This window comes from Lactuca virosa, chromosome 4 (genome assembly GCF_052849685.1).
Source record: "Lactuca virosa cultivar CGN04683 chromosome 4, Lactuca_virosa_CGN04683_v6, whole genome shotgun sequence".
Classification (NCBI taxonomy): domain Eukaryota; kingdom Viridiplantae; phylum Streptophyta; class Magnoliopsida; order Asterales; family Asteraceae; genus Lactuca; species Lactuca virosa.
Window position 1 is genome coordinate 139,482,788 of NC_136429.1, and position 13,676 is coordinate 139,496,463.

Here is a 13,676-nt window from a genome sequence, read left to right on the forward strand (position 1 = left end):
ATCTATTATTCCTCGCCATCCAAATTCTCCAAATGAGACCATATAGTATGGTGTATAGCATCTTCCGCTTCTTAAGACAATTGCCCCTTCTTGCTCCAAAGTGTAAGAGATCAGCTACTCCCGAGAACTGCTTTTGAGGAATTCCAAACCATTTAAAAATGCAATCTAGAACCGATGAGACGAAAGAACATCTGATGAGAACATGGTCAACAAATTCTTCTTCAATATCACAGAACTTGCACTGCATTGAAGTGATCTGAACTCCTCTTTTTGCAAGGGTATTAGCTACTAAAATTCTGCCCAATTTCGCGCTCCATACGAAACATGACACTTTTAGCGGGGTAGTTTTTAGCCATGTAATGGTATATCTACCTTTAGTAGTGATCTTGGAGTCCACAAGTTTTCTAACAGCCTCCACAGTGAAAGTCCTATCAAGATTGAGTAAGCATCGAAAATTGTCCGCCCCCTGCGTAAAATTGTGATTACATAAAAGTGAGTTTAATTCTGATAACTCCAATTGAGCTTGAGCAGAGCTGGGTGCAGATCTCTACACCCATTTAAAACTGTCTCCTACTCTCCTTTCAACAATATAACAAGATTTTAAGGATTCAAGTGAGTATAACGAGATTATAAGGATGCAAGTGAGTAGAGCCTCGGAAAACAAGATTGTAGATTCTAAGAACCTATCCATACATCTTTCCAATGGAGTGTGTTGTTTCCCAAAATAACCTGCAATTGAAAAATGTCTTTAGGGGCAATGCCTAAGCTATAAAGATTAGTGAAGGAGTCGGTGATGCTTCGCCAAACGCCTCGTAAGTTTTTTTTTTTTTTTTTTTTTTTTTTTTTTTTTTTTTTCTCTCGATTCAGTCCACAATTTTCTTTTCAATTTGTGTAACCCTCGAATAACTTTACTCCATAAATTATTGTTCTTGGTTTGAAGAGGCCACAACCATTTGACTAGCAATGAGATATGTTGAGCTTTTACAGATCCGACACCCAAGCCCCCTTCACTTGGTGGTTATTATGTAAATTGTATTAAAAAATAATTATTTTTGCTAATAGACTCATTTATATCGGTTAATTTTAGTTAATTTCCCTAGACATAAAAGACTTACAATACAGTAATGCACCAACATAACAAACAATTAATAACGTTAGTTTTTTCTATTAATCCCCAGCCAAGCATTTTGGAATTCGCTTCAAGGGTTAACATTGTTGCAAACCAACTCCTCAATTCACCATTGTTTCATAGAAATATTGTTTTTGTCCCTTCCCCAAATTTACCCGCATTGAAAAGAAACTACCGAAATTAGTGCATTTTTGCAACCTCCGTTTTCCCCTTTTCAATCTCTTATCTGAAGAATAAGAAGGTAATTTCAGAAAAGAAAAAAAAAAAAAAATCTTGAAGTTTTACAAGTCTGGGTGCAAAGAGGTTAGATTTCCAACACATTAAAAGGGTTTCTTCAAATTCTTTTGCCTTTTTCTGATGAATAGATTGTCTGTTCGTATGTTTGTTTGATTCAATCCTAAAATTTTTAATTTTAATTGAGAATTTATATATCTTGCGTTGATATAATAGGTTTTGATTCATTCATTGGTGAGTGTTATGAAAGTCTCTGTTAAGCTGTTGCATAGGCATTATGTTTCGTTGTTTGCCACTAAGGCACTAACGACTTAATTAAATTATTACAATTAAGGGTATGAGGAAAATATAAACAAGTTAATACGTATATATATTCTACACCGATGTAATTCCTATTTCCTAGGTTTCAATGGGGCGGGTCTTGATCAAGTTGAATCTATCCATTTATGTGATCCAAATGATAAAAAAAACTTGAGTCATTGATTCAATGAGCGACCCAATGGGTTGGCCCATTTAGGCCTATCAATACATGGATCATGATCCATTTATTAAGATTTAGCTGGTCATGGGACTATTTCATGATCCAATGTGATCATCAGTTTAACCGAATCAATCCAAGTCTGACCTAGTGATAAACTTTTTCTTTTATTTTATTTTTCTCCTATAAAGTGCTTTCACTGTTTAAAAAATATTTAGAAAATGTGTAGGAATAAAAAAAGGAAAATTTGTAAAAAGATAGGACTTGATGCTCTCTGTTAGGTTGTTCTTTCTGCACTAAGTCAAAAATAAAACTTATATACAACTTATGTCCAGTTTTATTAAGTCCATTAAATCAAAAGGAAACGAGTCAAAAACACCTTCTTCGTATTTATTTATTTTCACTTCATTAAAGTAGTCAGCATAATCTCTTAGAAGTCCTTTAAGCTAGAATTGGTTAAGGAATCTCTTCATATATTAGTAGTTGTTGCAATATAGAATAAGTTTCATTTTGGTTCATAATAATTTACTACTTTGTCGATTTGAAAGATACATATGATTAAGCGGAATAGGTTCATTAAATTTTTAATCATGAATTTTTTAGGTTTTTTACTATATTTTTATTTGGGCAAATTGCAAGGAATAGCAACGTATTTAACTTTCGCTACCAACTTTCTGCAATTACTAGATCGATAAAATGGGGAAATAATTTTGTTCCTTTTAGTATTTTTGTAAGTTGTAACACCCTATTCTAGAAAAATAACAACTTTAAATGATTTTTTATATCAATACACAAGTCATCCAAAAGTATGTAGCCAACCGTTATAAGAAACGACCCTATCAATTTAATCTAACTTATATATAATTAATTAATTATGCATAACAAACAACATGTTTGACTAACTTATTTCATTCCTTCAAGTCAACCAAACATGATAATGGAATCTAACGATCCATTCCATTACCTTGCTCATTTTATTACTTTGTTCATTTCATTCATTTGTGATTCTATTCCATCATAACAAACGAACCCTGAATAAACAAAAACCGTATCAACCGATGTCAATCATTTACTATTAAAACAATTAAATGATGACACCATATTATTTTTATGTGTACCTAGTTTTCACGATAACTCAAACTCACCTGAAACATCGCCAATAGGGTGTATTTTGGGCTTATCCCTCTTCCTAAAAATAACAACCATAATGCTCATTATTGTAATGAGGCACCAAAATGCTTACCAATATATAAGCATGATTAAATGTATTTTGACCCATAAAATATCATAAACGGCCTATTACAATTTATCTGACATTAAATATATCTTAATATTACCTCTAAATTAATTTCCTTAGTACCTACCCATTTAGTTCAACTTGCAAGTTGGATAGTAAAACTCAAAACCCTAAAACACAGCCAAGAAAACAAAAACCCACGTAAAAACCCGTTAAATGACATATAAGACCCAATAGTAACTGTTAAAAAAAAGTAATGGTTAATCACTACAGAAAATAGTTATTTTCTGTATTTTTACCAACCTGTTTTTGAGATTTCTAATGAATTAGCTAATCTGTATGACACCATTGGTTCTTTCCGTTCATTAATTTGTTTCTTTTTCTTTTTTGACTATCCATTAGGCACATATCAAGCTGATAGTAGCCTAATCGTTTTTTCAGCCTGGATGTGGGGTGATAAAAATGGAGTCACTCTACTTTGTGTTTTGAGGAGATCAAGATCATCATATATCTGGAAAGTTTGTACTGTTTTAGTTGGACTTTCCTTTGACTACGGCTAAAGCTAGTAGAAAAACATGTGAGTCAACTCGGGTCAGGTTTGACCAAGATGGTTAGATTCTTGTGCATCTATTCTGCCATTCTCTATCACAAGTCAATGGTGCGTGAACAAAATTGATTAAAAGTAACCATATTTGGATTGTTTTGTAAGAACTGTTGAGATACATGTAAAATTAGCTAAGACCATGTTTTTTTTCACACCCATATATTAAGCCCATTAAGTATTGTCCTTTCAAATAACGTTTAAAATATATTCAAGAAAAGAGAATACCCAAAGTACCTATTAAGTCTGTATCTTATTGAATACAGAAAATCGTTTACATATCTAACGGAGCAATTCATAAATCTTTGGAACAAGTTAAAACCCTAAACCACATGGAAACCGAAAAAATTGCCGAAACAACAGGACATATAAGAAAAAGTGTGTCCCTCGGGAGTGACCTCATAGACTATGATGGAAGAACATCTGCCGATGAATACCCCATGGATTCCGAGTACACGAGCTCCCACAATACTGAATCCATAATTGAGTTCACAGATAAAGATGATAAAGATCCCGAAAACCAAAAATCCAATTCACTTCAAGTAAGTTCTAATCTTGTTAATCAAGAATCAGTATCTTCCGGATACCAACAATCCCATGAAGAAATCTCGGAAAACGAGTCGCGATTTTACCAAGATTTTCCACAACAGTTGGTTAAATCGAACTCGTTACCGTTTCTTGAAAGTTCATTGTCTAAATTGGTCGATCAATCTCAATCTACCGATGACTTAAAAGCTTTAGAAAGAGTCGAAACTGAAAAAAACACTACGGATGATAGTTCGGATTCATGTAACCATGTGGGGTCCGCTAAAGATTGGATAGTCCCGGGGGTTGATGAATCGGGTAAAGAGAAAAAAATTCAAGAAGATTATACGAGTCGCAGTTGGGACCGATTGGCGAATAGGGATTTTAAAGTTAAACGGATTGAGAAATGGGTTATGGATCTTCATTCTACTCCGGTCAATGAAGTCAACAAGCCCATGAATCTTGATAACCGGAGGAAAAACGCTCGAACCGCTATTTTGGATTGTCAAGCCACTTCGAGAACGGGGACCAAAGGTGTTCGGGGCATGGATGCTGCAAAAAGTTATATTTCTTCATTGAGCGGCTCATCATCGACTGCTCATTTGGCTAACCATGGTTTGGTTACAATACCGTTTTTGAGCGCGTATACAAGCATGAAGGAGCTTAATTTATCGGGAAACACCATAGGTTTGAACTTCTTGTTTTTGGTTATTTTTTTAACGGCTAAATGAAAGAAATAGCAACGTATTTCTATTTGTTTGTTTGTTATAGTCATACTTTCATTTCTTTCTATTTTAGCATTATGTTTGGATGACATTGCGATAATTTGATAGATTTTTTAAAGTATAATGTTGTAATAGAAAGAAATGAAAGTATGATGATATAATAAACAAATAAATGAAAGTACATCGCTATTTCTTGCTAACTTTTTCTTGATTGATGATGCTATTAATTTTAACAGTTAGGATAACGGCAGGCATTCTTCCAAAAGGACTCCATATTCTCAACTTATCAAAAAACAATATTTCTGTTATTGAAGGGCTACGGGAACTTACTCGAATTCGTGCACTTGATCTGAGTTACAACCGTATACTTCGAATAGGACATGGTACGTGTTCTTCGTGTAAATTTGTAGACTTTATTACTTTAAATTTTTCTAAGTAAAATTTTGTAATAGAAAAAAGTGAAAGTAGGATGCTATAATAAAAAATAATAATGAATAGCAACAAATCTTTATTTCATTAGTAGTTTGGTCAATGGACAAATGAAACCATCAATTTTTTAAAACCATTAAAAAACCATCTAGTCGTATCAACATTTGACATGTTTTTCTGTAAAAGTTACTCAAAATAATCAATTTGGAAAAGTGTAGTGCTTCTAGCAAAGACTTTCAAAGTGTAGCGACCAAATTTACATGGAGTATTAGTAGTTGCTATTTATTGTAATTCGCTCGTTACTAGAGTTACTATGTTTTCCATATTAAATGTGTAATGCAAAAAATACTAATAGCAATGTACTTACTTTGATTTGTTTATTATAACATCCTACTTAGTTCTTTCAGTTACGACATGGCATCCAAAATACAAAGTAATATTTTTTTATTGCAATAATTGGGTAGATTTTTCAAAGTATATTGTCCTAATAAGAAAAAAAATTGGAAGTACAATGCTATAATTGGTAGATTTTTCAAAGTACAATGCGTGAGTAAGAAAATAATAATAAGCACAAAACGGTAAGCAAAAGAAATGAAAGTAGGATGCTATAATACACAACTAAATAAAATAACATTACTATTTCTTGCATTTAGCCTTTCTTTTACAGACAACTTAATAATATAAAGACTGAAAGTACGATGCTATAACATACAAATAAATAAAAATTTCACTGCTATTTCTTCCATTTAGCCATTTCTTTTCACAAATAACATAACAACATTGAGTTTTCAATCATTTGAAAGGTCTAGCAGCTTGTTCATCATTAAAAGAACTATACTTAGCCGGAAACAAAATAAACGAGGTCGAGGGTCTCCACCGTCTCTTAAAACTAAAAGTCTTGGATCTTCGTTTCAACAAGTTGTCCACCACAAAGAGCCTAGGCCAGCTCGCAGCTAATTATAACTCATTACAAGCCATTGGGCTTGAGGGTAACCCGACCCAAAAAAACGTAGGCGATGAACACCTCAAAAAGTATCTAACCGGGCTTCTCCCACATTTAGCTTACTACAATCGACAGTCCATCAAACCGGGCTCTTTAAAAGATCCGGTCAACCGGGCTAGCCAACTTGGCCCGTTGGACCGTGGGATGCGGAAGTCAACTCATTGCCGGAAAAGTCAAACCGCAAGTTCACATGGCCGACATGTTCGTTTGCCACCGAGTGGGATGAAGACGGTGAATGTAAGGCATAATTTTCATGATCTGAGTAATAAACGTATGACCGTTGGAGCGAAGAATGTCATTCGAAGAACACGAAGCGAAGGAATTTTACTTAGAGCAGCTTAGGCTGATGCAGGACAAGACATGACAAGACAACAAAACACAACAAAACACAGAACACACGACATGTAATGGATTGAGAATGAGACTGATATCCATGTGATGGATGTGGATATCGTTGGGATTTAGTAGATATGGAAGAAAACATGTAAATATTTTACTTTGTATATAGTGTAAATAACAATTGTTATAATTCCATTGCTATATATTTTTCTATTACCTGAAATTCCAGTCGCGAAACCCATTGTTGTAATAATCATATTAGTTTTCTATTATATAAAATTTGTAGCTACGATAGTATTTTAATGTCTTATTTGCTGTAGAACATATTCTTACTTTTCACATGGAAAACTAAATAAACGAAAATCACAACTTTGAACGTATATATTTTCTATAAAAAAATTATTTCATTAAATATATAACCACGTAAAAATTAGTTGCTTGCAAGTCCAATGATGAATCACTTTATAAATTTACATGTCCGATTTTGTTTTCTTCATAAATATGGTGTTTAATAGAAAGTAGTTACTCACTTACTTGTATCTTTATTTATATTTTTCGGAACAGCACAATTTTATTAAATTACTAGTACGTAAAACGTTTGATAAATTGGGTCCCTATAAAAAAAGTTAATTGTTTTGTGTTACGCTTGATCTTCCGGTTGCTTGTAAGACATTGACCGTGTTTTTTTTTTTTTCCAATGTGAGTTTGCTATTTCTGTTTGACAACGGTTTTGTGTGTGGTTTGGTCTGTTGGGTTAGTCTTTGGTGTCGTTTTGAATGTTGTTGAAGGATACAAAAGGAAACGCAAACTGCTCATTGCCTTACTGTATTAATTGTTATGGTCATTATGGACGGTTAGGAATGATCTCGCTTTTAAGGGGCGGAAAAGCAATCTTTGTAAGACGTGGATGATTTTCAAAATTTATCTTTCAGTTGGATAAAGAATAAGCCTAATCTTTCGTCTTTATGGTGGTTTGAATGATGTAATTCTTCTATTTTAGTTGTACTTTGTAACTTTTCTAACACTAGTCCGTTGTAATGCTATTTATGTCATTCAAAAAAAAAAAAAAAAAAGTGAAACGTTGAAAAAAGGACATATTATGAAAAGGAAATAATAATTGTAGGGATGTAATGAATGTAACCATCTTTCATTTTTAATAACATTATTGTTTTTTTCTCTAGTTTTTTAAATGGTTTGCTTTTAGAAATGTTAAGCTAGAAAGAATTAGAATGTCGTAGATGCAAAGCTAGAAAGAATTGGTTTGCTATATTTTCAATTGGTTTTTAGAATCGCGTGGATACAAAATCCAATTATGTCTTAATTTGTATTTTGGTTTTAGTTACTACCTAACTTTTTTTTTTTTTTTTTTTTTTTTAAATATATTGCACCCGTTCTCAAAAAAATTCATATTTCTATTAGAAATCTAAAAATTAAGACTGGGAAACAATCTTTTAGAAAATATATGGCTTTATGGCTTCGTTCAGTTGCTGGTTTGATCGCCCCAAACAAAGTGATGTTCCAATTAAATTCCAAAGAAGAGAAAGAGTTGTGATAATGAGAATATCTAAACATTTTCTTTGGGCCGCATTCAAGTTCATTTTACCAACTTTCAAATCCACAAATGTGGCATGAGAAAGAGAAACTAAATCCCACCACCATCCAATTTGACTCCAAATTGACTCGGCAACTGTACAACTTATGAAGAGAAGATCCACACTTTCAGTAGTAGCATCACAAATATTACAAAGGGTTGATTAAACGCCAATCTTTTTATCAACCAAGTTCACAGATGTAGGCACAATAATGCACCTGGTTTAAACGCAATCTCTAAACAATACATTCAACTTGATAAGAATGAAGAGTTCAATCTCGGGGGAATATTTTCCGCCCCTAAAGTGCCATCATCCAAGAAAGATCTAGCAAAAGAGACCAAAAAAACCCAATAGAATCTAGATTTCATACCCATGTATTACGTTGATATGAAGAAACAAAAGACCGAAATAAATCCTATAAATTGGCTACTGGTCATCTTCACCCCTCACCAATCTATACAAAAAAGAGGCCAAAACTCGAGCCAAATATGATCTTGAACTAGGAGATGTTTGTGCTGCTCTAGGGAATAAACTCAAGGAAATCTTTGTTATAATGGTATGTCTCTCGAACAAATGTCATTCCAAAGTTAGCCCATTATCTCTTGTCCACTTTGAACTTGCAAAATGTAGTCAAATCCAAACTTTTACTTTAAAGTTGAAAGGAAGCAAAAACTATAAGACTAAGGGCCATTTTTTAACACCCTACTTCAACTTTGACTAAAATTCCCGTCTTCACAGTGAAGATATTTAATAAGTTGAACCCACAAAATATTGTCATCTTCTAAGAACCATTAATTATAAAACTATGCATGGGTGGTCCGAGGATATGCGAGTGGTGCGGTCCCGCACAGAACCTCTCAGATGTTAAGGGGCCTCCAAACTTAGGGACAAAGATATCGTAATTGTGTTGATATTTTCATAAAATACATTTTTATGTTTTATTATAAAAAAAAAAGCAGTTAGCTATCTACACAATGTGATATTTCGTTTCAATCTTAAAGTAATTTTAATAGTGAAAAAAAATCAAAAAATATAAATCTTATAATAAATTTTATAATTTATCAACAATTTAAGATATATATATATATATATATATATATATATATATATATATATATATATATATATATATATATATGTATTATATTTTGTATTTGATTGTGCATATCCTTCCCTTAATTATAGGAATTATCTTGTATTTAAGGTGTAGAGATCAATGAGAAGGGCAACGAACATTATACCAATCTTTATGATATCAGAGCCCTAGCTCTCCTCTCTGCACCGTTGTCATCTTCCTCTATCAAATTCTTCTTCTTCTCCTTCTTGGTCTCTTCTCTTTACAGCGAACATGACAGGTCCTTCTGACACCAATCCTGAAAATAAACCCACTTTCCATTCTGCCTTTGTTGTGACCAATATCAAGAACTCGATACCTCTTGTTCTTGATCGAACCAACGACCACTATGCTTCATGGGTAGAATTGTTTCATATCCACATATGTACACATAATGTTTTAGATCACATTGATCCAGACACACCAAAACACACTGAGGTTGATGAAGCCACTTGGAGACTGGATAACATAGTCAAACAATGGATTTTTAGCACCATCTCGTTAGAGCTTCTTCAAACTGTCATGAAACCAGGAGCCTCGGTTCAAGAACTTTGGACACGCCTTTAGGAAGTTTTCCAGAACTATAAGACAGCACAGGGTGTTTATCTTGAAGAGCAGTTCAATAACACCCGCCTCAATGCTTTCTCCAACATATCAGAATATTGTTCTCGTCTCAAAAACCTCTGTGACCAATTAGCCAATGTTGACAACCCCATATCTGAAACAAAGATTGTGTTACAACTCATCTTAGGCCTCACCAAAGGTGAGTTTTACACGGTTGCAACTTTCATTCAACAATCTGATCCACTCCCTTCCTTTAATAAAGCCTGGTCTCCATTACTTCTGGAGGAAACAAGGCAAAACAAACAAGACTCAAACACCCCTCATGCCCTTACCACCCAACGGTACGAACAACCCACTGCTGAACCACAACATACACAACAAAATACCTTCACCAGCTGACGGGGTCAATCTGGTGATGGATAGCGAGGGGGTCGTTCTTCTCGTGGGGGACAACATGACGGTCGTGGATGTGGGAGAGGCAGATCACCATTTCTCAACTATTGGCCCGGATGGTACCCTCAGTACTCTTGGGCACCACCCCCATGTCCATATCTTACTGTTGCTCCAAACCAACAACCTGGTCTTATGGGGCTACGACCCTACTATCGGCAGCCTCCAGCTTCTCTGCAACCAGCACAACAACAACAACAACATACCCACTTCTCTGTTGATCCAAACTTGGCTCAACAACAACAACAGCCCAGTATCATGACACCCACTAAACTTGCAACTGCCTTCCATACTTTACAGATGCAACTGCCAGACAACTCTTGATACATGGACACAGGCTCAAATTTTCACTTGACAAGTGACTCAGGTAAACTTTCATACCTCTCTCGTTTTAATAAAGATAGTTATATTCTGATTGGTAATGGCTCTCGCATCCGCATCCTTGGTCATGGTAACACTGTCACTCCTTCAATTACCTTTCCCTTCCGCTTAAACAATGTATACCATGTCCCGAATATCATCAAAAAAATATTATCTCCATTAGAAAATTTACCATTGATAACCAAGTTTCTGTTGAATTTGACCCGTTAGGTTTTGTTGTGAAGGATCTCAACACAGGGACACATATAACCAGATGTAACAACACAAGAGATCTCTACCCTTTCAGTCCATCAAGTCCAGTCAAGCATTCCACTATTGCTCTTGACACAATCTCTCCGACTGTTTGGCACAATCGCCTTGGTCACCCAGTAACCTCTAATTTTAATTATTTCAGTACTTTTCATTTGTTTCCTAGTAGTAGCAAAAACAATCATATTTCCTGTAATGCATGTTCTTTAGGTAAACATTGCTGCTTTCCATTTTCAAATTCAGTTTCTATTACTTATTCTCATTTTGATATTATCCATGCTGATCTTTAGACTTCCCTTGTTACTAGCAAACTTGGTCATAAATATTATTTGGTTCTCCTTGATGATTTCTCACACTATATTTGGACATACCCTCTTAAAACCAAATCAGAAACCTTTTTAACCATACAACATTTCCGTGCTTACATTCAAACACAATTTTCCATGAAAATCAAAACTTTTCAGTGTGATAACAGAAAAGAATTTAACAACCACTCATTCCATCAATTCTATAATACTAATGGTATGCAACTTAGTTTCACATGCCCTTACACCTCTTCTCAAAATGGAAACGCAGAACACATCATTCAAACCCTAAATAACATGGTTCGTACCAGCATCATATATGCATCTTTACCACCACCAATCTGGAATTATGCCCTTAATACCTCCACTTATCTTACAAATCTTCTGCCCTCGCGTGTCATAAATCATAATACACCCACTTCCATTATTTACAAACGCATTCCCACTTATAATCACCTACGCACTTTTGGATGTTTATGCTATCCTAACACCTTATCTACCATGCCTCACAAACTAGCCACTCGGTCCACGCCTTGTGTGTTTCTTGGCTACCCAAACAATCATCGAGGTTATCTATGCTTTTCTCATTCCGACTCTCCTCCTATCATCTCACAACATGTTACCTTTCATGAGGATACATTTTCTTACTCTAACATATCCAAATACCAGGCCTCCACATATGATTTCCTTACAGAATTAGACCCATTAGCTTACCTCATTCACTTTCTAAATAACAACCATAAACCCAGTCATGCTGCCTTGACAACCTCCCCCTACCTTCTCCTTGAAATGACCTCCCTTCCTCTTTTAACCCTAGTAACTCTTCCAATAGAACGGTTCCCCCACCCCAAACGCATCAAATGTGTACTCGATCCAAAGGTGGAATATTCAAAACAAAACAACCCTTCAATCTTCATACTCAATCTATCTTTCTTATTCCGTCTAATCCCATACTCGCTCTTCAGGACCAAAATTGGCGCGAGGCCATGCAAACTGAATATAATGCTTTGCTAAAACAGGGAACTTAGGAGCTTGTTTAAAGGCCAATAGCTAGATCAGAATATTATCTGTTGCCATTGGCTCTTTCGACATAAATTCAAAGCCGACGGTACTCTTGAACGGTATAAGGCACGCTTGGTGGTTAACGGGAAAACCCAACAAATTGGTATCGATTGTGAAGAAACGTTCAACCCTGTTGTCAAAACTGTGATTATTAGAACTGTTCTCAACATTGCCATGAGCCGAAAGTGGGATATAAACCAAATTGATGTCAAAATGCGTTTCTCCATGGAAATCTCCATGAAACCATGTTCATGCACCAACCTACAGGATTTCATCATCCTCAGTACCCCGGTTATGTTTGCAAACTCAGAAAGTCACTTTACGGCCTTAAACAAGCCCCAAAGACATGGTGCCAAAGATTCGCTAGTTACCTGCTTAAAGTTGGTTTTGTATGTAGCAAAAGTGACACCTCTCTTTTTATTTACAAAAAAAGGTGTTATCACTGCCTATCTGCTTCTTTATGTGGACGACATTGTCCTCACTACATCCAACGAATCTATTAAAATTGACCTCATCAACGGTCTAAAGAAGGAATTTGACATGACCGACCTCGGCCAACTCTCTCATTTTCTGGGATATCTGTCACTCGTTCGGAAAATCATATGTTTCTGTCTCAGAAAAAATATATTGAAGCCATTTTCAAACGTGCTAACACGCAGTCCTGCAAACCAGTTGCCACCCCCATTGACACAAATTCCAAGCTTAGCTTGACTATCGGTGAACCTGTCAATGACTCGTCCTTATATCGAAGCCTAGCTAGCGCTATCCAATACCTTACTTTCATGCGCCCAGATATAGCATATGCGGTTCAACAAATTTGCTTATTCATGCATGCCCCTCGGGTACCTCACTTTAACGCTCTCAAGAGTATCATTCGATACCATCAAGGTACCCCGGATCATGGCCTCACTCTATATCCAACTGATTCAAATCAACTTGTTTCATACACCGATGCCGATTGGGGTGGTTGTCCCGACACCAGAAGCTCTACTTCTGGATACTGTCTTTTTCTTGGGGATAACCTCATTTTTTGGTCAGCAAAACGCCAAGTGACTCTCTCCAGATCAAGTGTCGAAGCGGAATATAGAGTCATGGCAAATGTGATTGCTGAAGCATGTTGGTTGCAGAATCTTCTCCTCGAACTTCACACTCCACTTCTCAAAGCTACACTAGTCTATTGTGACAATGTTTTCGCTGCCTATCTCTCTGGTAATCTTGTGCAGCATCAGCGCACGAAGCACATCGAAATGGATATACAC

At 35.3% G+C, this 13,676-nt stretch overlaps 1 protein-coding gene across 1 annotated transcript; it reads left to right on the forward strand.

Annotated features, from left to right (window-relative positions):
- Nucleotides 1–1,303: 1,303 nt before the first annotated feature.
- LOC145168524 (uncharacterized) lies at nucleotides 1,304–6,831 on the forward strand. The gene is made up of 5 exons (XM_079087316.1): nucleotides 1,304–1,432; nucleotides 3,481–3,736; nucleotides 3,946–4,891; nucleotides 5,166–5,312; nucleotides 6,162–6,831. The coding sequence occupies exons 2-5, from the start codon at nucleotides 3,686–3,688 to the stop codon at nucleotides 6,701–6,703; spliced, it is 1,686 nt and encodes a 561-aa protein (XP_078943442.1). The 5' UTR covers nucleotides 1,304–1,432; nucleotides 3,481–3,685; the 3' UTR covers nucleotides 6,704–6,831.
- Nucleotides 6,832–13,676: the final 6,845 nt, after the last annotated feature.

Bases quoted from the DNA above. Each gene is read 5' to 3' on its own strand.
- LOC145168524 (XM_079087316.1), top strand. From the start codon at position 3,686: ATGGTTAGATTCTTGTGCATCTATTCTGCCATTCTCTATCACAAGTCA. The intron at 3,737-3,945 runs GTGCGTGAACAA...TATTGAATACAG, and splicing joins TTCTCTATCACAAGTCAATG to AAAATCGTTTACATATCTAA. The intron at 5,313-6,161 runs GTACGTGTTCTT...ATCATTTGAAAG, and splicing joins TATACTTCGAATAGGACATG to GTCTAGCAGCTTGTTCATCA.